General features: G+C 44.4%; 2 protein-coding genes across 2 annotated transcripts; one reads left to right on the forward strand and one right to left on the reverse strand.

The window, feature by feature from the left end:
* Positions 1–374: 374 nt before the first annotated feature.
* Positions 375–13,707, reverse strand: LOC124025734 (peptidyl-prolyl cis-trans isomerase NIMA-interacting 1-like). The gene is given in 6 exon segments (XM_046339069.1): positions 375–550; positions 1,082–1,192; positions 6,103–6,151; positions 6,153–6,238; positions 11,923–11,985; positions 13,324–13,707. Coding segments are annotated over 6 exon segments (483 nt in total). The 5' UTR covers positions 13,388–13,707; the 3' UTR covers positions 375–440.
* A 2,171-nt stretch (positions 13,708–15,878) lies between these two features.
* LOC124025733 (ubiquitin-like protein 5) lies at positions 15,879–25,349 on the forward strand (the record flags this gene model as incomplete). The annotated part of the gene is made up of 3 exons (XM_046339068.1): positions 15,879–16,045; positions 20,622–20,659; positions 25,151–25,349. Coding segments are annotated over 3 exons (249 nt in total), but the record flags the coding sequence as incomplete, so codon positions are not given.
* Between the last annotated feature and the right edge of the window lie 799 nt (positions 25,350–26,148).

Raw genomic sequence — 26,148 nt, forward strand, 5'->3', positions numbered from 1 at the left:
GAGGGGTATTTGAGGGGGTGGGATATAGGAGGGGTTTTCCGGGGTGGAGGGGGTGTTCAGGCGGTATTCAGGGGTGATGGGAGTATTCAGGGGTGATGGAGCTATTCAGGGAGTGGTGGGGTGGACGGGGGTATTCAAGGGGTGATGGGGGTATTCAGGGGGTGATGGGGTGTGATGGGGGTATTCAAGGGGTGATGGGGTGTGACGGAGGTATTCAGGGAGTATTCAGGGGTGATGGGGTGTGACGGGGGTATTCAGGGGTATTCAAGGGGTGATGGGGGTATTCAAGGGGTGATGGGGTGTGACGGAGGTATTCAGGGAGTATTCAGGGGGTGATGGGGGTATTCAGGGAGTATTCAGGGGGTGATGGGGTGTGACGGGGGTATTCAGGGAGTGATGGGGTGTGACGGGGGTATTCAGGGAGTATCAGAGCCTTGTCTCTATCCCGTGCGAAGGATGACGTGAACTCCAGAATCGGTGAACACCGGACCACTCATGTCTCCCACCTTCAGAGCAAAGGACGCATCCTCAAACGGCTTCTGCATCTGACCTGAAACACACACACACCTCTATCACAACTAATGTCTCCCACCTTCAGAGCAAAGGGCTCCTGCATCTGACCTGAAACACACACACACCTCTGTCACAACGAAAACAGAAAACTTTGTGCCTGTCTGTGATTGCATGCTTGTGTGTGGGAGTGGATAGTATATTTTCCATTTGACCGTGTGTGTGTGTGTGAGAGTGGATAGTATATTTTCCATTTGACCGTGTGTGTGTGTGTGTGAGAGTGGATAGTATATTTTCCATTTGACCGTGTGTGTGTGTGTGAGAGTGGAGAGTATATTTTCCATTTGACTGTGTGTGTGTGTGTGAGAGTGGATAGTATATTTTCCATTTGACCGTGTGTGTGTGTGTGAGAGTGGAGAGTATATTTTCCATTTGACTGTGTGTGTGTGTGTGTGTGTGTGTGTGTGTGTGTGTGTGTGTGTGTGTGTGTGTGTGTGTGTGTGTGTGTGTGTGTGTGTGTGTGTGTGTGTGTGTGTGTGTGTGTGTGTGTGTGTGTGTGTGTGTGTGTTACCTCTGCCGAACAGTCCCAGGTCTCCTCCGTTGCGTGCGGAGCTGCAGTCACTGAACTGAGAGGCCAGAGCCTCAAACTCCTCCTCTCCTGACTGCATCTGCTCTATGTACTCTGCAACATGTTAACACACACACACACCATGTTATGTAACACTTACACTACAACATGTTAACAACACACAGTGCAACATGTTAATTACACACAGTGCAACATGGTAATTAAACACAGTGCAACATGTTAATTACACACAGCGCAACATGTTAATTAAACAGTGCAACATGTTAATTAAACACAGTGCAACATGGTAATAACACACAGTGCAACAACATGTTAATTACACACAGTGCAACAACATGTTAATTACACACAGTGCAACAACATGTTAATTACACACAGTGCAACATGGTAATAACACACAGTGCAACATGGTAATTACACACAGTGCAACAACATGTTAATTACACACAGTGCAACAACATGTTAATTACACACAGTGCAACAACATGTTAATTACACACAGTGCAACAACATGTTAATTACACACAGTGCAACATGTTAATTACACACAGTGCAACATGGTAATTACACACAGTGCAACAACATGTTAATTACACACAGTGCAACAACATGTTAATTACACACAGTGCAACAACATGTTAATTACACACAGTGCAACAACATGTTAATTACACACAGTGCAACAACATGTTAATTACACACAGTGCAACAACATGTTAATTACACACAGTGCAACATGTTAATTACACACAGTGCAACATGGTAATTACACACAGTGCAACAACATGGTAATTACACACAGTGCAACAACATGTTAATTACACACAGTGCAACAACATGTTAATTACACACAGTGCAACAACATGTTAATTACACACAGTGCAACAACATGTTAATTACACACAGTGCAACATGGTAATAACACACAGTGCAACAACATGTTAATTACACACAGTGCAACAACATGTTAATTACACACAGTGCAACAACATGTTAATTACACACAGTGCAACATGGTAATTACACACAGTGCAACAACATGTTAATTACACACAGTGCAACAACATGTTAATTACACACAGTGCAACATGGTAATTACACACAGTGCAACATGTTAATTACACACAGTGCAACATGGTAATTACACACAGTGCAACATGGTAATTACACACAGTGCAACAACATGTTAATTACACACAGCGCAACATGGTAATAACACACAGTGCAACATGGTAATAACACACAGTGCAACATGTTAATTACACACAGTGCAACATGGTAATAACACACAGTGCAACATGGTAATAACACACAGTGCAACATGGTAATTACACACAGTGCAACATGGTAATTACACACAGTGCAACATGGTAATTACACACAGTGCAACATGGTAATAACACACAGTGCAACATGGTAATAACACACAGTGCAACATGTTAATTACACACAGTGCAACATGGTAATAACACACAGTGCAACATGGTAATTACACACAGTGCAACATGGTAATTACACACAGTGCAACATGGTAATTACACACAGTGCAACATGGTAATTACACACAGTGCAACATGTTAATTACACACAGTGCAACATGGTAATTACACACAGTGCAACATGGTAATTACACACAGTGCAACATGGTAATTACACACAGTGCAACATGTTAATTACACACAGTGCAACATGGTAATTACACACAGTGCAACATGGTAATTACACACAGTGCAACATGGTAATAACACACAGTGCAACATGTTAATTACACACAGTGCAACATGGTAATTACACACAGTGCAACATGGTAATAACACACAGTGCAACATGTTAATTACACACAGTGCAACATGGTAATTACACACAGTGCAACATGGTAATAACACACAGTGCAACAACATGTTAATTACACACAGTGCAACATGTTAATTACACACAGTGCAACATGGTAATTACACACAGTGCAACATGGTAATAACACACAGTGCAACATGGTAATTACACACAGTGCAACATGGTAATTACACACAGTGCAACATGGTAATAACACACAGTGCAACATGTTAATTACACACAGTGCAACATGGTAATTACACACAGTGCAACATGGTAATAACACACAGTGCAACAACATGTTAATTACACACAGTGCAACATGTTAATTACACACAGTGCAACATGGTAATTACACACAGTGCAACATGGTAATTACACACAGTGCAACATGGTAATTACACACAGTGCAACATGGTAATTACACACAGTGCAACATGGTAATTACACACAGTGCAACATGGTAATAACACACAGTGCAACATGTTAATTACACACAGTGCAACATGGTAATTACACACAGTGCAACATGGTAATAACACACAGTGCAACAACATGTTAATTACACACAGTGCAACATGTTAATTACACACAGTGCAACATGGTAATTACACACAGTGCAACATGGTAATTACACACAGTGCAACATGGTAATTACACACAGTGCAACATGGTAATTACACACAGTGCAACATGGTAATTACACACAGTGCAACATGGTAATTACACAGTGCAACAACATGTTAATTACACACAGTGCAACATCATGTTAATTACACACAGTGCAACATGGTAATTACACACAGTGCAACATGTTAATTACACACAGTGCAACATGGTAATTACACACAGTGCAACATGGTAATTACACACAGTGCAACATGGTAATTACACACAGTGCAACATGTTAATTACACACAGTGCAACATGGTAATTACACACAGTGCAACATGGTAATTACACACAGTGCAACATGTTAATTACACACAGTGCAACATGGTAATTACACACAGTGCAACATCATGTTATATGTATATATTCATGTTGGCCATATACCACAACCCTCAGGCCTTACTGCCTAATTCTATACTATTTATTGCATCTTAGCCCATGTAGCTCGGTCATCGCTCATCCATGTATTTATATGTATATATTGTGATTCCATCCCTTTACTCAGATGTGTGTGTATTAGGCCGTTGTATTGGAATTGTTAGATTACATGTTAGGTATTACTGCAGTCGGAACTAGAAGCACAAGCATTTCACTACACTCACAATAACATCTGCTAACCGTGTGTATGTGACCAATAACATCTGATAACTGTGAATGTGACCAATAACATCCGCTAACCATGTGACCAATAACTTCTGCTAACCATGTGAATGTGACCAATAACATCTGATAACCCTGTGAATGTGACCAATAACATCTGATAACCCTGTGAATGTGACCAATAACATCTGCTAACCGTGTGACCAATAACTTCTGCTAACCATGTGAATGTGACCAATAACATCTGCTAACCGTGTGACCAATAACATCTGCTAACCATGTGAATGTGACCAATAACATCTGCTAACCATGTGACCAATAACATCTGCCAACCGTGTGACCAATAACATCTGCCAACCGTGTGACCAATAACATCTGCTAACCATGTGTATGTGACCAATAACATCTGCTAACCATGTGACCAATAACATCTGCTAACCATGTGACCAATAACATCTGCTAACTGTGTGTATGTGACCAGTAACATCTGCTAACTGTGTGTATGTGACCAATAACATCTGCTAACCATGTGACCAATAACATCTGCTAACTGTGTGTATGTGACCAATAACATCTGCTAACTGTGTGTATGTGACCAATAACATCTGCTAACCATGTGACCAATAACATCTGCTAACCATGTGACCAATAACATCTGCTAACCATGTGACCAATAACATCTGCTAACCATGTGACCAATAACATCTGCTAACTGTGTGTATGTGACCAGTAACATCTGCTAACTGTGTGTATGTGACCAATAACATCTGCTAACTGTGTGTATGTGACCAATAACATCTGCTAACCATGTCTATGTGACCAATAACATCTGCTAACCGTGTCTATGTGACCAGTAACATCTGCTAACTGTGTGTATGTGACCAGTAACATCTGCTAACTGTGTGTATGTGACCAATAACATCTGCTAACCATGTGACCAATAACATCTGCTAACCATGTGTATGTGACCATTAACATCTGCTAACTGTGTGTATGTGACCAATAACATCTGCTAACCATGTGACCAATAACATCTGCTAACCATGTGACCAATAACATCTGCTAACCATGTGACCAATAACATCTGCTAACCATGTGACCAATAACATCTGCTAACTGTGTGTATGTGACCAGTAACATCTGCTAACTGTGTGTATGTGACCAATAACATCTGCTAACCATGTGTATGTGACCAATAACATCTGCTAACCATGTGTATGTGACCAATAACATCTGCTAACCGTGTGTATGTGACCAGTAACATCTGCTAACCGTGTGTATGTGACCAGTAACATCTGCTAACTGTGTGTATGTGACCGATAACATCTGCTAACCATGTGACCAATAACATCTGCTAACCATGTGTATGTGACCAGTAACATCTGCTAACCATGTGACCAATAACATCTGCTAACCATGTGACCAATAACATCTGCTAACCATGTGACCAATAACATCTGCTAACCATGTGACCAATAACATCTGCTAACCATGTGACCAATAACATCTGCTAACCATGTGACCAATAACATCTGCTAACCATGTGACCAATAACATCTGCTAACTGTGTGTATGTGACCAGTAACATCTGCTAACCATGTGACCAATAACATCTGCTAACCATGTGACCAATAACATCTGCTAACTGTGTGTATGTGACCATTAACATCTGCTAACCATGTGACCAATAACATCTGCTAACTGTGTGTATGTGACCAATAACATCTGCTAACCATGTGACCAATAACATCTGCTAACCATGTGTATGTGACCAATAACATCTGACTTGACATGCACGTAGTTTATCAAACTGTCTCACCATCTCTCTCAACACACCCAGAGATGGTCAAACATTAGATCAAATGTTGTCACACCAACTCTTTCCCCCAACTACTCACTTTGTATGAGGTCGAGGGCCTCCTCTTTGGAGCGTGTGATATTCTCCTCCCCTCCAGGAGGACGGGCGACGCGATTGGCTGTGCTTCACCAGGAGGTGGGAACAACGCACCTTGTCTGGCTCGCCACTCCCATCACCTACAATTCAATACAACTTTATTGTCCCCTCCCTTCACAACTGTATTGTCCCCTCCTTCACAACTGTATTGTCCCCTCCCTTCACAACTGTATTGTCCCCTCCCTTCACAACTGTATTGTCCCCTCCCTTCACAACTGTATTGTCCCCTCCCTTCACAACTGTATTGTCCCCTCCCTTCACAACTGTATTGTCCCCTCCCTTCACAACTGTATTGTCCCCTCCCTTCACAACTGTATTGTCCCCTCCCTTCACAACTGTATTGTCCCCTCCCTTCACAAATGTATTGTCCCCTCCCTTCACCTACAATACAAATGTATTGTCCCCTCCCTTCACAACTGTATTGTCCCCTCCCTTCACAACTGTATTGTCCCCTCCCTTCACCTACAATACAAATGTATTGTCCCCTCCCTTCACAACTGTATTGTCCCCTCCCTTCACAACTGTATTGTCCCCTCCCTTCACAACTGTATTGTCCCCTCCCTTCACAACTGTATTGTCCCCTCCCTTCACCTACAATACAAATGTATTGTCCCCTCCCTTCACAACTGTATTGTCCCCTCCCTTCACAACTGTATTGTCCCCTCCCTTCACCTACAATACAAATGTATTGTCCCCTCCCTTCACAACTGTATTGTCCCCTCCCTTCACAACTTTATTGTCCCCTCCCTTCACCTACAATACAAATGTATTGTCCCCTCCCTTCACAACTGTATTGTCCCCTCCCTTCACAACTGTATTGTCCCCTCCCTTCACAACTGTATTGTCCCCTCCCTTCACAACTGTATTGTCCCCTCCCTTCACAACTGTATTGTCCCCTCCCTTCACAACTGTATTGTCCCCTCCCTTCACAACTGTATTGTCCCCTCCCTTCACAACTGTATTGTCCCCTCCCTTCACAACTGTATTGTCCCCTCCCTTCACAACTGTATTGTCCCCTCCCTTCACCTACAATACAAATGTAGTGTCCCCTCCCTTCACAACTGTATTGTCCCCTCCCTTCACAACTGTATTGTCCCCTCCCTTCACCTACAATACAAATGTAGTGTCCCCTCCCTTCACAACTGTATTGTCCCCTCCCTTCACAACTGTATTGTCCCCTCCCTTCACCTACAATACAAATGTATTGTCCCCTCCCTTCACAACTGTATTGTCCCCTCCCTTCACAACTGTATTGTCCCCTCCCTTCACAACTGTATTGTCCCCTCCCTTCACAACTGTATTGTCCCCTCCCTTCACAACTGTATTGTCCCCTCCCTTCACAACTGTATTGTCCCCTCCCTTCACAACTGTATTGTCCCCTCCCTTCACAACTGTATTGTCCCCTCCCTTCACAACTGTATTGTCCTCCCTTCACCTACAATACAAATGTAGTGTCCCCTCCCTTCACAACTGTATTGTCCCCTCCCTTCACAACTGTATTGTCAACTCCTTCACCTACAATACAAATGTATTGTCCCCTCCCTTCACAACTGTATTGTCCCCTCCTTCACCCACAATACCAATGTATTGTCCCCTCCCCTTCACCCACAATACAAATGTATTGTCCCCTCCCTTCACCCACAATACAAATGTATTGTCCCCTCCCTTCACCCACAATACAAATGTATTGTCCCCTCCTTCACCCACAATACAAATGTATTGTCCCCTCCTTCACCCACAATACAAATGTATTGTCCCCTCCTTCACCCACAATACAAATGTATTGTCCCCTCCTTCACCCACAATACAAATGTATTGTCCCCTCCTTCACCCACAATACAAATGTATTGTCCCCTCCTTCACCCACAATACAAATGTATTGTCCCCTCCTTCACCCACAATACAAATGTATTGTCCCCTCCCTTCACCCACAATACAAATGTATTGTCCCCTCCTTCACCCACAATACAAATGTATTGTCCTCCTTCACCCACAATACAAATGTATTGTCCTCCTTCACCCACAATACAAATGTATTGTCCCCTCCCTTCACCCACAATACAAATGTATTGTCCCCTCCCTTCACCCACAATACAAATGTATTGTCCCCTCCTTCACCCACAATACAAATGTATTGTCCCCTCCTTCACCCACAATACAAATGTATTGTCCCCTCCTTCACCCACAATACAAATGTATTGTCCTCCTTCACCCACAATACAAATGTATTGTCCTCCCTTCACCCACAATACAAATGTATTGTCCCTCCCTTCACCCACAATACAAATGTATTGTCCCCTCCCTTCACCCACAATACAAATGTATTGTCCTCCCTTCACCCACAATACAAATGTATTGTCCCCTCCTTCACCCACAATACAAATGTATTGTCCCCTCCCTTCACCCACAATACAAATGTATTGTCCCCTCCCTTCACCCACAATACAAATGTATTGTCCCCTCCTTCACACAATACACAATACAAATGTATTGTCCCCTCCTTCACCCACAATACAAATGTATTGTCCCCTCCCTTCACCCACAATACAAATGTATTGTCCCCTCCCTTCACCCACAATACAAATGTATTGTCCCCTCCCTTCACCCACAATACAAATGTATTGTCCCCTCCTTCACCCACAATACAAATGTATTGTCCCCTCCCTTCACCCACAATACAAATGTATTGTCCCTCCCTTCACCCACAATACAAATGTATTGTCCCCTCCCTTCACCCACAATACAAATGTATTGTCCCCTCCCTTCACCCACAATACAAATGTATTGTCCCCTCCTTCACCCACAATACAAATGTATTGTCCCCTCCCTTCACCCACAATACAAATGTATTGTCCCCTCCCTTCACCCACAATACAAATGTATTGTCCCCTCCTTCACCCACAATACAAATGTATTGTCCCCTCCCTTCACCCACAATACAAATGTATTGTCCCCTCCCTTCACCCACAATACAAATGTATTGTCCCCTCCCTTCACCCACAATACAAATGTATTGTCCCCTCCCTTCACCCACAATACAAATGTATTGTCCCCTCCCTTCACCCACAATACAAATGTATTGTCCCCCCTTCACCCACAATACAGAAAAACAGTTTTTCCCTCATCACCAATACAACTTAATTGTTCATATGATGCTCCAACAAAGTGTCTTCTTCTCATCCCCCCAAACAGCAGCACACTTCACACAGTAGAGGAGCGGCACACTTCACACAGTAGAGGAGCGGCACACTTCACACAGTAGAGGAGCGGCACACTTCACACACAGTAGAGGAGAGGCACACTTCACACACAGTAGAGGAGCGGCACACTTCACACACAGTAGAGGAGCGGCACACTTCACACACAGTAGAGGAGCGACACACTTCACACACAGTAGAGGAGAGGCACACTTCACACACAGTAGAGGAGCAGCACACTTCACACAGTAGAGAGAAGCAGCACACTTCACACACAGTAGAGAAGAGGCACACTTCACACAGTAGAGAGGAGCAGCACACTTCACACACAGTAGAGGAGCAGCACACTTCACACACAGTAGAGGAGCAGCACACTTCACACACAGTAGAGGAGCAGCACACTTCACACACAGTAGAGGAGCAGCACACTTCACACACAGTAGAGGAGCAGCACTCTTCACACACAGTAGAGGGGCAGCACACTTCACACACAGTAGAGGGGCAGCACACTTCACACACAGTAGAGGAGCAGCACACTTCACACACAGTAGAGGAGCAGCACACTTCACACACAGTAGAGGAGCAGCACACTTCACACACAGTAGAGGAGCAGCACACTTCACACACAGTAGAGGAGCAGCACACTTCACACACAGTAGAGGAGCAGCACACTTCACACACAGTAGAGGAGCAGCACACTTCACACACAGTAGAGGAGAGGCACACTTTACACACAGTAGAGGAGAGGCACACTTTACACACTAGAGGAGCAGCACACTTCACACACAGTAGAGGAGCAGCACACTTCACACACAGTAGAGGAGCAGGACACTTCACACACAGTAGAGGAGCAGCACACTTCACACACAGTAGAGGAGCAGCACACTTCACACAGCAGAGAGGCACACTTCACACAGCAGAGGAGAGGCACACTTCACACAGTAGAGGAGTGGCACACTTCGCACAGTAGAGGAGAGGCACACTTCACACAGTAGAGGAGAGGCACACTACACACAGTAGAGAGAAGCAGCACACTTCACACAGTAGAGGAGAGGAACACTTCACACAGTAGAGGAGAGGCACACTTCACACACAGTAGAAGAGAGGCACATTTCACACACAGTAGAGGAGAGGCACACTTCACACAGTAGAGGAGCAGCACATTTCACACACAGCAGAGGAGCAGCACACTTCACACACAGCAGAGGAGCAGCACACTTCACACACAGCAAAGGAGCAGCACATTTCACACACAGCAGAGGAGCAGCACACTTCACATAGTAGAGGAGCAGCACACTTCACACAGTAGAGGAGCAGCACACTTCACACAGTAGAGGAGAGACACACTTCACACACAGTAGAGGAGCAGCACACTTCACACAGTAGAGGAGAGGCACACTTCACACACAGTAGAGGAGCAGCACATTTCACACAGTAGAGGAGCAGCACATTTCACACACAGTAGAGGAGCAGCACAATTCACACAGTAGAGGAGCAGCACACTTCACACACAGTAGAGGAGCAGCACACTTCACACACAGTAGAGGAGCAGCACACTTCACACAGTAGAGGAGCAGCACACTTCACACACAGTAGAGGAGCAGCACACTTCACACACAGTAGAGGAGCAGCACACTTCACACACAGTAGAGGAGCAGCACACTTCACACACAGTAGAGGAGCAGCACACTTCACACACAGTAGAGGAGCAGCACACTTCACACACAGTAGAGGAGCAGCACACTTCACACACAGCAGAGGAGCACAGGGTCAAACCATAGTGCAGCGCCCCTGGATGGAGAGAGCCAGTATGCTGTTGGGTTAAGGGCCAGCATGCTGTTGGGTTAAGGGCCAGCATGTTGTTGGGTTAAGGGCCAGCATGTTGTTGGGTTAAGGGCCAGCATGCTGTTGGGTTAAGGGCCAGCATGCTGTTGGGTTAAGGGCCAGCATGCTGTTGGGTTAAGGGCCAGTATGCTGTTGGGTTAAGGGCCAGCATGTTGTTGGGTTAGGGCCAGTATGCTGTTGGGTTAAGGGCCAGCATGCTGTTGGGTTAAGGGCCAGCATGCTGTTGGGTTAGGGCTAGCATGCTGTTGGGTTAAGGGCCAGCATGCTGTTGGGTTAAGGGCCAGCATGCTGTTGGGTTAAGGGCCAGCATGCTGTTGGGTTGGGAGCCAGCATGCTGTTGGGTTAGAGGGCCAGCATGCTGTTGGGTTAAGGGCCAGCATGCTGTTGGGTTAAGAGGCCAGCATGCTGTTGGGTTAAGGGCCAGCATGCTGTTGGGTTGGGGGCCAGCATGCTGTTGGGTTAAGGGCCAGCATGCTGTTGGGTTAAGGGCCAGCATGCTGTTGGGTTAAGGGCCAGCATGCTGTTGGGTTAAGGGCCAGCATGTTGTTGGGTTAAGGGCCAGCATGTTGTTGGGTTAAGGGCCAGCATGTTGTTGGGTTAGGAGCCAGTATGTTGTTGGGTTAGGGCCAGCAACCCCCCGTTTAATTTTACAGTGCCCACCAGGGATTCTAACCGTGACCTGTCAGCTACAGGTCCATCCCCTTAGCTGCTGGGCGACCTACCTGACCCCACCGGACGCTCCCACTGGCTGGCATTGGTGATGTGGTTAAAGTAGTACACTCTACCTAGGAAAGGGAGGAGGGAGAAAGAGGATGGGAGAGGAGGGCGGGAGAGAGGGGAGGAAGAGGGGGTGGGGGAGAAGAGGAGGGAGAGAGGACAGGGGAGATGGGAGGAGAGAAAGAGGACGGGGGGAGAGAAAGAGGACGGGGAGGGGAGAGAATGGAGAGAAAGGACGGGGAGGGAGAGAAAGGACGGGGAGTATGGGAAGAGAGAGGAGAGGTGTTGGTTTGGGGGATGAGAAAGAGGGAGCTGATGCTACAACTTAAGTCCTTTCCTTCATGTGCATTAATCTACACAGATAAGTGTGAACCTACACAGATAAAAGCATGAACCTACACAGATAAAAGCATGAACCTACACAGATAAAAGCATGAACCTACACAGATAAAACCATGAACCTACACAGATAAAACCATGAGCCTACACAGATAAAAGCAGGGGCCTACACAGATAAAAGCATGAGCCTACACAGATAAAAGCATGAGCATACACAGATAAAAGCATGAGCCTACACAGATAAAAGCATGAGCCTACACAGATAAAAGCATGAGCCTACACAGATAAAAGCATGAGCCTACACAGATAAAAGCATGAACCTACACAGATAAAAGCATGAACCTACACAGATAAAACCATGAACCTACACAGATAAAAGCATTTTGCTTTAGTCTAATCTCAGTTGGTCGTCTTCAGCCACTTTTAATGATATTATGCTGAAGAAGGCGTTGAGAAAATAAATATTTAACTTCTGCTCACTGGGCAGAAACCCGCCATCCTAACACAGGTGTCGGAATGGTCCCAAGGCGCGGGACAAAATGACGTCATTGTTATGGGCCTTGTTATTTTCTGCTACCTCGCGAGCTGGCGTGAAATGAATGAATGGACATTCATGAATAAACTGACCAACTCAAAATGACGACACCCCATACAACAGTCTATCTTCCAATACATATATTCCTAAGAATTTGATTATGAAATAAGTTACTGTCCAATGCATAGTACGTTGAACAGTTGTCAAACATGCACGCGCCGTTGCTAGTTAGGCTAGCTTGCTGGGTTAGTCGTGAGGGTAATGACTGGCTAACTAAACAACACCAGATGATAGCTTTTTGATACACGCACTAGTCAAACGAATAACCATAAGACACAATTCACAAATAAACATGAGTCACCACCTAACGATGCAACAAGATTACAACCAACCTAGTAGCTAGTTAGCTAGTAATTTAGCTACGTCGCTAACGCTAGCATTTGGGTTCGGGCGGTACTTTGCCATGCAAGTGGTTTGTGCACCAGCGACAAATTGTTCGGGATGATACAGCTAGTTATCGCTCTCAACCTACTGGAACTGCGGCTCATCCGCTTTTCCCACCCGGACGGTAGCTTCTCGTCCTCGCCGTCTGCCATTTTCCTGCTTGCTTTCAAAACTGTGCAAGTCACTCCTCTGGTGGCTCGTAGATTGCGGCTGTAAGAAAACGTCTGCTGCTGATTCTGTTGTTGCACCTTCCATCCGCCAGGTGTCAAAGAGACATGTTTAGAATATTCTTCACTTTTCTAGAAGGGTTGCTTTTACATGTGTTTTGTTGTTGTTGCATTAGACATGTATTTCTCATGATAAACTACATTGGATTTAATCGAATGGTATGTTGATATCATTTCGGCTGTTTATTCCACTGATCTACAGTATAAAAAAAAAATCCCTTATAGACTGATGTGACCGCATTTGTTATATCATTGCAACTATTTGCAGCACTTCTGGTTGATTTACGGCATAGCTGAATATTGCAGTGCCCGCCTTCTCTTGACATGTCACCCTATGAGAGGCCTTGACGTAGCCACGTCAATCATCCGTTTAGATGTTTCATTGGTGCGTTTTCTCGTTGTACACAAAGCGGAACGCTTTACGACTACCCAGACTGAAACGATTCTGATTTTCGCTAACGACTAGCTATCAATAAGGTAATATCTGTACTTATACGATATTTTATCAATGGTATAGACCAATAAACGTGAGGAAACTTCAATATCTAAGACGTAATGCTTTATTTTTTCAGTGGTTGTTGATTAAGCGCTAACTAGCTCTGCTAACATTAGCCAACTCCACATGACAACATAACGTTTATTGTCCTTGCTGTTATGTTAGCTGCTAAGTAACATTACATTATTGGAGTTGTAATGACAAACAACTGGAACATCATCCTTGTATTGTAAACAACTAAAGTTCGCAAGTTAGTTTAAACTGTGTGCTGTTTCGCCACTTCGATACGAAGTGATTTTCGCAGCAGGTTATCATGAGAGCATTTTTCGCTAACCCGTCTTAACCTCAGTCTCTAACCGACTACGTTAATTATCCTAACCCGCTTTAAGTTCTGACCTGCTACGAAAAAGTCACTTCCGTATCGAAGTTGTTTGAAAATAGTGTTTATCGTATGTTGACGGTGTCGTCATACTGTACCGCTGTCTCAACCAACTCTCCTCGTCTCTCTCTGCGGATCAGGATGATTGAGGTGGTTTGCAATGATCGGCTGGGCAAGAAGGTCCGGGTGAAGTGCAAAAAGTATCCTTTTACTAAGCTGACCACCATGCTAGTCTTACAGCACAGACTAGCCTACGCCATTCACAGACTGCATCTGATTTAGCGCCTATTGGCGATAGTAACACACTGTTACAATAGTATGTGAATACCCCTTCAAATGAGTGGATTCGGCTATTTCTGCCACGCCCGCTCCTGACAGGTGTATAAAATCGAGCGCACCGCCATGCAATCTCCATAGACAAACATTGGCAGTAGAATGACCTTACTGAAGAGCTCAGTGACTTTCAATGTGGCATCATCATAGGATGCCACCTTTCCAACAAGTAAGTTAGTCAAATTCCTGCCTTGCTCTAGCTGTCCCGGTCAACTGTAAGTGCTGTTATTGTGAAGTGAAAACATCTAGGAGCAACAACGGCTCGGCCGCGAAGTGGTAAGCCATACAAGCTCACAGAACGGGACCGCTGCAGCGCGTTAAAAATTGTCCTCGGTTGCAACACTTACTTCCGAGTTCCAAACTGCCTCAGCAAGAACTGTTCGTCAGAGCTTCACGAAATGGGTTTCCATGGCCGAGCAGCCACACATAACCCTAAGATCACCATGATGCCCAGCGTCGGCTGGAATGGTGGAAAGCTCGCCACCATTGGACCCGGCGCAGTGGAAATGCCTTTTCTGGAGTGATGAATCACGCTTCACCATCTGGCAGTCCGACCGTTTTGGTGCATAGTGCCAACTGTAAAGTGGAGGAGGAGTAATAGTCTGGAACTGCTTTTCATGGTTCGGGCCCCTTAGTTCCAGTGAAGGGAAATCTTAACACTACAGCACACAATGACATTCTAGACGATTCTGTGCTTCCAACTCTGTCTCAACAGTTTTGGGAAGTCCCTCTCCTGTTTCAGCTGGACAATGCTCCCGTGCACAACGAGGTTCATACCGACATTGTTTGTTGAGATCGTTTTGGAAGAACTTGACTGGCCTGCACAGAGCCCTGACCTCAACCCCCATGGGATGAATTGGAACGCCGACTGCCCAACATCAGTCCCCGACCTCACTAGTGCTCTTGTGGCTGAATGGAAGCAAACCGCCGCAGCAATGTTCCAACATCTAGTGGAAGCCTTCCCAGAAGAGCGGAGGCTGTTATAGCAGCAAAGGGGAGACCAACTCCATATTAATGACCATGATTTTGGAATGAGATGTTCGACGAGCAGGTGTCCACATAATTTTTATTTTATCCCAGACGCTCCGTTCTGAACGTTAAAATGCATCGTTGTGATATTAGCAAGACATCATTTAAAAAAAGTAAAGGTTAAATTACTACAGATCTTTTTCGAGGGTTAGGGTTATATAGATGTCTGTAGATGCTGAACCTTCAGAGGTTGCAGGCATAGACACACTATACCAACATGTCGTTATAGCAGTCATCTGTGTACAGCCTTAACCCTTTCCAGCTCAGAAGACACTATAGGAGACCTGAAGAAGCTCATCGCTGCCCAAACAGGCACACGGTGGGACAAGATCGTACTCAAGAAATGGTGAGAAAGAAATGAACAGTCCCTAGCATACGGACCAGTGACGAGTCACTTCCCTAGCCTACGGACCAGTGACGAGTCACTTCCCTAGCCTACGGACCAGTGACGAGTCACTTCCCTAGCCTACGGACCAGTGACGAGTCACTTCCTAGCCTACGGACCAGTGACGAGTCACTTCCTAGCCTACGGACCAGTGACGAGTCACTCCCTAGCCTACGGACCAGTGACGAGTCACTTCCCCTAGCCTACGGACCAGTGACGAGTCACTTCCCTAGCCTACGGACCAGTGACGAGTCACTTCCCTAGCCTACGGACCAGTGACGAGTCACTTCCCCTAGCCTACGGACCAGTGACGAGTCACTTCCTAGCCTACGGACCAGTGACGAGTCACTTCCTAGCCTACGGACCAGTGACAGTCACTTCCTAGCCTACGGACCAGTGACGAGTCACTTCCCCTAGCCTACGGACCAGTGACCAGTCACTTCCCTAGCCTACGGACCAGTGACGAGTCACTTCCCTAGCCTACGGACCAGTGACGAGTCACTTCCCTAGCCTACGGACCAGTGACGAGTCACTTCCTAGCCTACGGACCAGTGACGAGTCACTTCCTAGCCTACGGACCAGTGACGAGTCACTTCCTAGCCTACGGACCAGTGACGAGTCACTTCCTAGCCTACGGACCAGTGACGAGTCACTTCCCTAGCCTACGGACCAGTGACGAGTCACTTCCCTAGCCTACGGACCAGTGACGAGTCACTTCCCTAGCCTACGGACTTTTATTCCGTATTTATTTATTTATTTAACTATACAAGTCAGTTAGGAACAAATGATTATCTACAATGACGGCCGACTGAGGCCAAACCCGGCTGGGCCAGTAGTGCGTCACCCACGTGACTTCCACTTCCTGTCAGGTTGTGATTCAAATGTATTTATAAAGCCCTTCTTACATCAGCTGATATCTCAACGTGCTGTACAGAAACCCAGCCTAAAACCCCACACTGCAAGCAATGCAGGTGTAGAGGCCTGGAATCGAACCAGGGTCTGTAGTGACGCCTCTAGCACTGAGATGTAGTTTCTTATTTCTTTAATCATCTATTGTTCACCTAATACCTTTTATTATTTTTGGGACTTAAAAATTGCACTGTTGGTCAGAGCCTGTAAATATGTCACTGTTGGTTAGAGCCTGTAAGTATGTCACTGTTGGTTAGAGCCTGTAAGTATGTCACTGTTGGTTAGAGCCTGTAAATATGTCACTGTTGGTTAGAGCCTGTAAGTATGTCACTGTTGGTCAGAGCCTGTAAGTAAGTCACTGTTGGTCAGAGCCTGTAAGTAAGTCACTGTTGGTCAGAGCCTGTAAGTAAGTCACTGTTGGTCAGAGCCTGTAAGTATGTCACTGTTGGTTAGAGCCTGTAAGTAAGTATGTCACTGTTGGTTAGAGCCTGTAAGTAAGTCACTGTTGGTCAGAGCCTGTAAGTAAGTCACTGTTGGTTGGAGCCTGTAAATATGTCACTGTTGGTTCGAGCCTGTAAGTAAGTCACTGTTGGTTAGAGCCTGTAAGTAAGTCACTGTTGGTTAGAGCCTGTAAGTAAGTCACTGTTGGTTAGAGCCTGTAAGTAAGTCACTGTTGGTTAGAGCCTGTAAGTAAGTAAGTCACTGTTGGTTAGAGCCTGTAAGTAAGTCACTGTTGGTCAGAGCCTGTAAGTAAGTCACTGTTGGTCAGAGCCTGTAAGTATGTCACTGTTGGTTAGAGCCTGTAAGTAAGTATGTCACTGTTGGTTAGAGCCTGTAAGTAAGTCACTGTTGGTCAGAGCCTGTAAGTAAGTCACTGTTGGTTGGAGCCTGTAAATATGTCACTGTTGGTTCGAGCCTGTAAGTAAGTCACTGTTGGTTAGAGCCTGTAAGTAAGTCACTGTTGGTTAGAGCCTGTAAGTAAGTCACTGTTGGTTAGAGCCTGTAAGTAAGTCACTGTTGGTTAGAGCCTGTAAATATGTCACTGTTGGTTAGAGCCTGTAAATAAGTCACTGTTGGTTGGAGCCTGTAAGTAAGTCACTGTTGGTTAGAGCCTGTAAGTAAGTCACTGTTGGTTAGAGCCTGTAAGTAAGTCACTGTTGGTTAGAGCCTGTAAGTAAGTAAGTCACTGTTGGTTAGAGCCTGTAAGTAAGTCACTGTTGGTTAGAGCCTGTAAATATGTCACTGTTGGTTAGAGCCTGTAAATAAGTCACTGTTGGTTGGAGCCTGTAAGTAAGTAAGTCACTGTTGATTAGAGCCTGTAAGTAAGTCACTGTTGGTTAGAGCCTGTAAATATGTCACTGTTGGTCAGAGCCTGTAAGTAAGTGATTCACTGTTGGTTAGAGCCTGTAAGTAAGTCACTGTTGGTTAGAGCCTGTAAATATGTCACTGTTGGTTCGAGCCTGTAAGTAAGTCACTGTTGGTTAGAGCCTGTAAGTAAGTCACTGTTGGTTAGAGCCTGTAAGTAAGTCACTGTTGGTTAGAGCCTGTAAATATGTCACTGTTGGTTAGAGCCTGTAAATAAGTCACTGTTGGTTGGAGCCTGTAAGTAAGTCACTGTTGGTTGGAGCCTGTAAGTAAGTAAGTCACTGTTGATTAGAGCCTGTAAGTAAGTCACTGTTGGTTAGAGCCTGTAAATATGTCACTGTTGGTCAGAGCCTGTAAGTAAGTGATTCACTGTTGGTTAGAGCCTGAAAGTAAGTCACTGTTGGTTAGAGCCTGTAAATATGTCACTGTTGGTTCGAGCCTGTAAGTAAGTCACTGTTGGTTAGAGCCTGTAAGTAAGTCACTGTTGGTTAGAGCCTGTAAGTAAGTCACTGTTGGTTAGAGCCTGTAAGTAAGTCACTGTTGGTTAGAGCCTGTAAATAAGTCACTGTTGGTTAGAGCCTGTAAGTAAGTAAGTCACTGTTGGTTAGAGCCTGTAAGTAAGTAAGTCACTGTTGGTTAGAGCCTGTAAGTAAGTCACTGTTGGTTAGAGCCTGTAAGTAAGTCACTGTTGGTTAGAGCCTGTAAATATGTCACTGTTGGTCAGAGCCTGTAAGTAAGTGATTCACTGTTGGTTAGAGCCTGTAAGTAAGTGATTCACTGTTGGTTAGAGCCTGTAAGTATGTCACTGTTGGTTAGAGCCTGTAAGTATGTCACTGTTGGTTAGAGCCTGTAAGTAAGTCACTGTTGGTTAGAGCCTGTAAGTAAGTGATTCACTGTTGGTTAGAGCCTGTAAGTATGTCACTGTTGGTTAGAGCCTGTAAGTATGTCACTGTTGGTTAGAGCCTGTAAGTAAGTCACTGTTGGTTAGAGCCTGTAAGTATGTCACTGTTGGTTAGAGCCTGTAAGTAAGTCACTGTTGGTTAGAGCCTGTAAATATGTCACTGTTGGTTCGAGCCTGTAAGTAAGTCACTGTTGGTTCGAGCCTGTAAGTAAGTCACTGTTGGTTAGAGCCTGTAAGTAAGTCACTGTTGGTTAGAGCCTGTAAGTATGTCACTTGGTTAGAGCCTGTAAATATGTCACTGTTGGTTAGAGCCTGTAAATAAGTCACTGTTGGTTAGAGCCTGTAAGTAAGTCACTGTTGGTTCGAGCCTGTAAGTAAGTCACTGTTGGTTAGAGCCTGTAAGTAAGTCACTGTTGGTTAGAGCCTGTAAGTATGTCACTTGGTTAGAGCCTGTAAATATGTCACTGTTGGTTAGAGCCTGTAAATAAGTCACTGTTGGTTAGAGCCTGTAAATATGTCGCTGTTGGTTAGAGCCTGTAAGTATGTCGCTGTTGGTTAGAGCCTGTAAGTAAGTCACTGTTGGTTAGAGCCTGTAAGTAAGTCACTGTTGGTTAGAGCCTGTAAATATGTCGCTGTTGGTCAGAGCCTGTAAGTAAGTCACTGTTGGTCAGAGCCTGTAAATATGTCGCTGTTGGTCAGAGCCTGTAAGTAAGTAAGTCGCTGTTGGTCAGAGCCTGTAAGTAAGTAAGTCACTGTTGGTCAGAGCCTGTAAGTAAGTCACTGTTGGTTAGAGCCTGTAAGTAAGTAAGTCACTGTTGGTTAGAGCCTGAAAGTATGTCACTGTTGGTTAAAGCCTGTAAATATGTCACTGTTGGTTAGAGCCTGTAAATATGTCACGTGACAAACTTTGATTTAGATCGCTGCTTCACTCGGAAACTTGTTAGTTGTGGCATATTTGGAACCAGTGACGAGTCACTTCTCCTTCTCTTCCTCCTGTGTATATTTCAGACTGTTCTCTGTGTCGTCTACGTTTGTATTCAGGGTAACGTGTTAGAATATTAAGGTATAAATGTAGAACCTACAAGCCTCTGTGACATGTAGAATAAGGAATCACGTCATTTCTATCTGAAACGTTCCGGAAGGAAGCTGGTCGAGGCTGTGTTCTTCCTCTGTGACATGTACAATAAGGAATCATGTCATTTCTATCTGAAACGTTCCGGAAGGAAGCTGGTCGAGGCTGTGTTCTTCCTCTGTGACATGTAGAATAAGGAATCATGTCATTTCTATCTGAAACGTTCCGGAAGGAAGCTGGTCGAGGCCGTGTTCTTCCTCTGTGACTAACTTCCTGTTTTCTCCTCTCAGGTACACCATATTCAAGGACCACGTGTCTCTGGGAGACTGTATCCTTTGAGCCCTCGGAAGTGCAGTTTCACTGTTTGACCACCGGATGGCGTTTTATTGTCGTGAGTCTCGTCCTGGAGGCACAACTGGGCCATTTCCCCTTAGACATAGCAGCGGCAAAGTCAAACGGGGCTATATTGTTTTCATGCATTTTTACAATAATGAGCTTTTTGGTGTTTTAAATTAGGGTTAGGCATTAGGTTCAACAGTGTGTTGGGCATTAGGTTCAACAGTGTGTTAGGCATTAGGTTCAACAGTGTGTTAGGCATTAGGTTCAACAGTGTGTTGGGCATTAGGTTCAACAGTGTGTTAGGCATTAGGTTCAACAGTGTGTTAGGCATTAGGTTCAACAGTGTGTTAGGCATTAGGTTCAACAGTGTGTTAGGCATTAGGTTCAACAGTGTGTTAGGCATTAGGTTCAACAGTGTGTTAGGCATTAGGTTCAACAGTGTGTTAGGCATTAGGTTCAACCGTGTGTTAGGCATTAGGTTCAACCGTGTGTTAGGCATTAGGTTCAACAGTGTGTTAGGCATTAGGTTCAACAGTGTGTTAGGCATTAGGTTCAACAGTGTGGTTAAATTAGGGTTAGGCATTAGGTTCAACAGTGTGTTAGGCATTAGGTTCAACAGTGTGTTAGGCATTAGGTTCAACAGGGTGTTAGGCATTAGGTTCAACAGGGTGTTAGGCATTAGGTTCAACGGTGTGGTTAAATTAGGGTTGGGCATTAGGTTCAACGGTGTGTTGGGCATTAGGTTCAACAGTGTGTTAGGCATTAGGTTCAACAGGGTGTTAGGCATTAGGTTCAACAGGGTGTTAGGCATTAGGTTCAACAGTGTGGTTAAATTAGGGTTGGGCATTAGGTTCAACGGTGTGTTGGGCATTAGGTTCAACAGTGTGTTGGGCATTAGGTTCAACAGTGTGTTAGGCATTAGGTTCAACAGTGTGTTAGGCATTAGGTTCAACGGTGTGTTAGGCATTAGGTTCAACGGTGTGTTAGGCATTAGGTTCAACGGTGTGTTAGGCATTAGGTTCAACAGTGTGTTAGGCATTAGGTTCAACAGTGTGTTAGGCATTAGGTTCAACAGTGTGTTAGGCATTAGGTTCAACAGTGTGTTAGGCATTAGGTTCAACAGTGTGTTAGGCATTAGGTTCAACAGTGTGTTAGGCATTAGGTTCAACAGTGTGTTAGGCATTAGGTTCAACAGTGTGTTAGGCATTAGGTTCAACAGTGTGTTAGGCATTAGGTTCAACAGTGTGTTAGGCATTAGGTTCAACAGTGTGTTAGGCATTAGGTTCAACAGTGTGTTAGGCATTAGGTTCAACAGTGTGTTAGGCATTAGGTTCAACAGTGTGTTAGGCATTAGGTTCAACAGTGTGTTAGGCATTAGGTTCAACAGTTTGGTTAGGCATTAGGTTCAACAGTGTGGTTAAATTAGGGTTAGGCATTAGGTTCAACAGTGTGGTTAGGGTTAGGCATTAGGTTCAACAGTTTGGTTAGGCATTAGGTTCAACAGTTTGGTTAGGCATTAGGTTCAACAGTGTGTTAGGCATTAGGTTCAACAGTGTGTTAGGCATTAGGTTCAACAGTGTGTTAGGCATTAGGTTCAACAGTTTGGTTAGGCATTAGGTTCAACAGTGTGGTTAAATTAGGGTTAGGCATTAGGTTCAACAGTGTGGTTAGGGTTAGGCATTAGGTTCAACAGTTTGGTTAGGCATTAGGTTCAACAGTTTGGTTAGGCATTAGGTTCAACAGTTTGGTTAGGCATTAGGTTCAACAGTGTGTTAGGCATTAGGTTCAACAGTGTGTTAGGCATTAGGTTCAACAGTGTGTTAGGCATTAGGTTCAACAGTGTGTTAGGCATTAGGTTCAACAGTGTGTTAGGCATTAGGTTCAACAGTGTGTTAGGCATTAGGTTCAACAGTGTGTTAGGCATTAGGTTCAACAGTGTGTTAGGCATTAGGTTCAACAGTGTGTTAGGCATTAGGTTCAACAGTGTGTTAGGCATTAGGTTCAACAGTGTGTTAGGCATTAGGTTCAACAGTGTGTTAGGCATTAGGTTCAACAGTGTGTTAGGCATTAGGTTCAACAGTTTGGTTAGGCATTAGGTTCAACAGTGTGGTTAAATTAGGGTTAGGCATTAGGTTCAACAGTGTGGTTAGGGTTAGGCATTAGGTTCAACAGTTTGGTTAGGCATTAGGTTCAACAGTTTGGTTAGGCATTAGGTTCAACAGTGTGTTAGGCATTAGGTTCAACAGTGTGTTAGGCATTAGGTTCAACAGTGTGTTAGGCATTAGGTTCAACAGTGTGTTAGGCATTAGGTTCAACAGTGTGTTAGGCATTAGGTTCAACAGTGTGTTAGGCATTAGGTTCAACAGTGTGTTAGGCATTAGGTTCAACAGTGTGTTAGGCATTAGGTTCAACAGTGTGTTAGGCATTAGGTTCAACAGTGTGTTAGGCATTAGGTTCAACAGTGTGTTAGGCATTAGGTTCAACAGTGTGGTTAAATTAGGGTTGGGCATTAGGTTCAACAGTGTGTTTTAAATTAGGGTTAGGCATTAGGTTCAACAGTTTGGTTAGGCATTAGGTTCAACAGGGTGGTTAGGGTTAGGCATTAGGTTCAACAGTTTGGTTAGGCATTAGGTTCAACAGTGTGGTTAAATTAGGGTTAGGCATTAGGTTCAACAGTGTGGTTAGGCATTAGGTTCAACAGTTTGGTTAGGCATTAGGTTCAACAGTGTGTTAGGCATTAGGTTCAACAGTGTGTTAGGCATTAGGTTCAACAGTGTGTTAGGCATTAGGTTCAACAGTGTGTTAGGCATTAGGTTCAACAGTTTGGTTAGGCATTAGGTTCAACAGTGTGGTTAAATTAGGGTTAGGCATTAGGTTCAACAGTGTGGTTAGGGTTAGGCATTAGGTTCAACAGTTTGGTTAGGCATTAGGTTCAACAGTTTGGTTAGGCATTAGGTTCAACAGTTTGGTTAGGCATTAGGTTCAACAGTGTGTTAGGCATTAGGTTCAACAGTGTGTTAGGCATTAGGTTCAACAGTGTGTTAGGCATTAGGTTCAACAGTGTGTTAGGCATTAGGTTCAACAGTGTGTTAGGCATTAGGTTCAACAGTGTGTTAGGCATTAGGTTCAACAGTGTGTTAGGCATTAGGTTCAACAGTGTGTTAGGCATTAGGTTCAACAGTGTGTTAGGCATTAGGTTCAACAGTGTGTTAGGCATTAGGTTCAACAGTGTGGTTAAATTAGGGTTGGGCATTAGGTTCAACAGTGTGTTTTAAATTAGGGTTAGGCATTAGGTTCAACAGTTTGGTTAGGCATTAGGTTCAACAGGGTGGTTAGGGTTAGGCATTAGGTTCAACAGTTTGGTTAGGCATTAGGTTCAACAGGGTGGTTAGGCATTAGGTTCAACAGTTTGGTTAGGCATTAGGTTCAACAGTGTGTTAGGCATTAGGTTCAACAGTGTGTTAGGCATTAGGTTCAACAGTGTGTTAGGCATTAGGTTCAACAGTGTGTTAGGCATTAGGTTCAACAGTGTGTTAGGCATTAGGTTCAACAGTGTGTTAGGCATTAGGTTCAACAGTGTGTTAGGCATTAGGTTCAACAGTGTGTTAGGCATTAGGTTCAACAGTGTGTTAGGCATTAGGTTCAACAGTGTGTTAGGCATTAGGTTCAACAGTGTGGTTAAATTAGGGTTGGGCATTAGGTTCAACAGTGTGTTTTAAATTAGGGTTAGGCATTAGGTTCAACAGTTTGGTTAGGCATTAGGTTCAACAGGGTGGTTAGGGTTAGGCATTAGGTTCAACAGTTTGGTTAGGCATTAGGTTCAACAGGGTGGTTAAGTGTGAAATCAGATTGGAGGACTTTGTGGCTGTGCCAGCTAGTGAGCACTGTAGAGGTGCCTCCAGAACAACATTCATGACTAAGAATGCTCAAACGGCTGTTTAACCAAGAGGAAATAGAACACTATTGAGCCCTTAGAACAGCATTCATGACGGAGAATGCTGAAACAGCCGTTTAACCAAGAGGAAATAGAACACTATTGAGCCCTTAGAACAGCAGTTTCACTCTGACCAGGGAGGAATCTGTAAACTGGGTGATACTGAGCCAACATGTCTGCTTTCCTTCCAGGCTTTGCTACTGTTAGATATAGTAAGGAGAGAGAAACAAACCGCAACATTTGAATGTCTCCTCCTCACTTTATCTGATGGTTATTGTCAGAGTGGGTTTCTACATGTAAGCAACGTTTTTGTTATTGAGAAATGCTGTTGGTGAAGTATTGCCTTGAAAGTGAGGAGTTTCCTGGTTTAGTTCATTATATTGAGGGAAACTCGGGGAAATGATTTGGTTGTGCAACTCGAGACATTTGACACACACACAAACACACACACACACGGTACATCTGGCATATGGATGGTGTTTATGTGGGACTATTGATCATCACCACCACCACCACTGTTCTCCTCCTTAACTCACCTGTCTGCAGATGAGATCCATGATGGGCAGAACCTGGAGCTGTACTACCAGTAGAAGACTGAGGACACACCACACACACACCTATGTATTAACAAGGCTTGAGTTTGTTGATCATTGGATCAGGGTTTTGCGGAGACATTGATGATGTTCTAGTGATGAAATGTTTTGATATTGTTTGGAAATAAAAACAAATATTTATATTAGTTTAATTTGTCTCCATCTCTAACTGGCTTTATCTGGAAGTGTCCCACACAGCACCCTATTCCCTTTATAGTGCACTACTATAGACCAGATCCCGTTATAGTGCACTACTATAGACCAGATCCCTTTTATAGTGCACTACTATAGACCAGATCCCTTTATAGTGCACTACTATAGACCAGATCCCTTTTATAGAACACTACTATAGACCAGATCCCTTTATAGTGCACTACTATAGACCAGATCCCGTTATAGTGCACTACTATAGACCAGATCCCTTTATAGTGCACTACTATAGACCAGATCCCTTTATAGTGCACTACTATAGACCAGATCCCTATATAGTGCACTACTATAGACCAGATCCCTTTATAGTGCACTACTATAGACCAGATCCCTTTATAGTGCACTACTATAGACCAGACTCTGTTCTGTCTAGGTAAGAGGTTCCCTATATAGTGCACTACTATAGACCAGATCCCTATATAGTGCACTACTATAGACCAGACTCTGTTCTGTCTAGGTAAGAGGTTCCCTATATAGTGCACTACTATAGACCAGACTCTGTTCCATCTAGGTAAGAGGTTCCCTATATAGTGCACTACTATAGACCAGATCCCTATATAGTGCACTACTATAGACCAGACTCTGTTCTGTCTAGGTAAGAGGTTCCCTATATAGTGCACTACTATAGACCAGACTCTGTTCTGTCTAGGTAAGAGGTTCCCTATATAGTGCACTACTATAGACCAGTCTCTGTTCTGTCTAGGTAAGAGGTTCCCTATATAGTGCACTACTATAGACCAG

This window comes from Oncorhynchus gorbuscha, unplaced genomic scaffold (genome assembly GCF_021184085.1).
Source record: "Oncorhynchus gorbuscha isolate QuinsamMale2020 ecotype Even-year unplaced genomic scaffold, OgorEven_v1.0 Un_scaffold_2396, whole genome shotgun sequence".
In the NCBI taxonomy this organism is placed as follows: domain Eukaryota; kingdom Metazoa; phylum Chordata; class Actinopteri; order Salmoniformes; family Salmonidae; genus Oncorhynchus; species Oncorhynchus gorbuscha.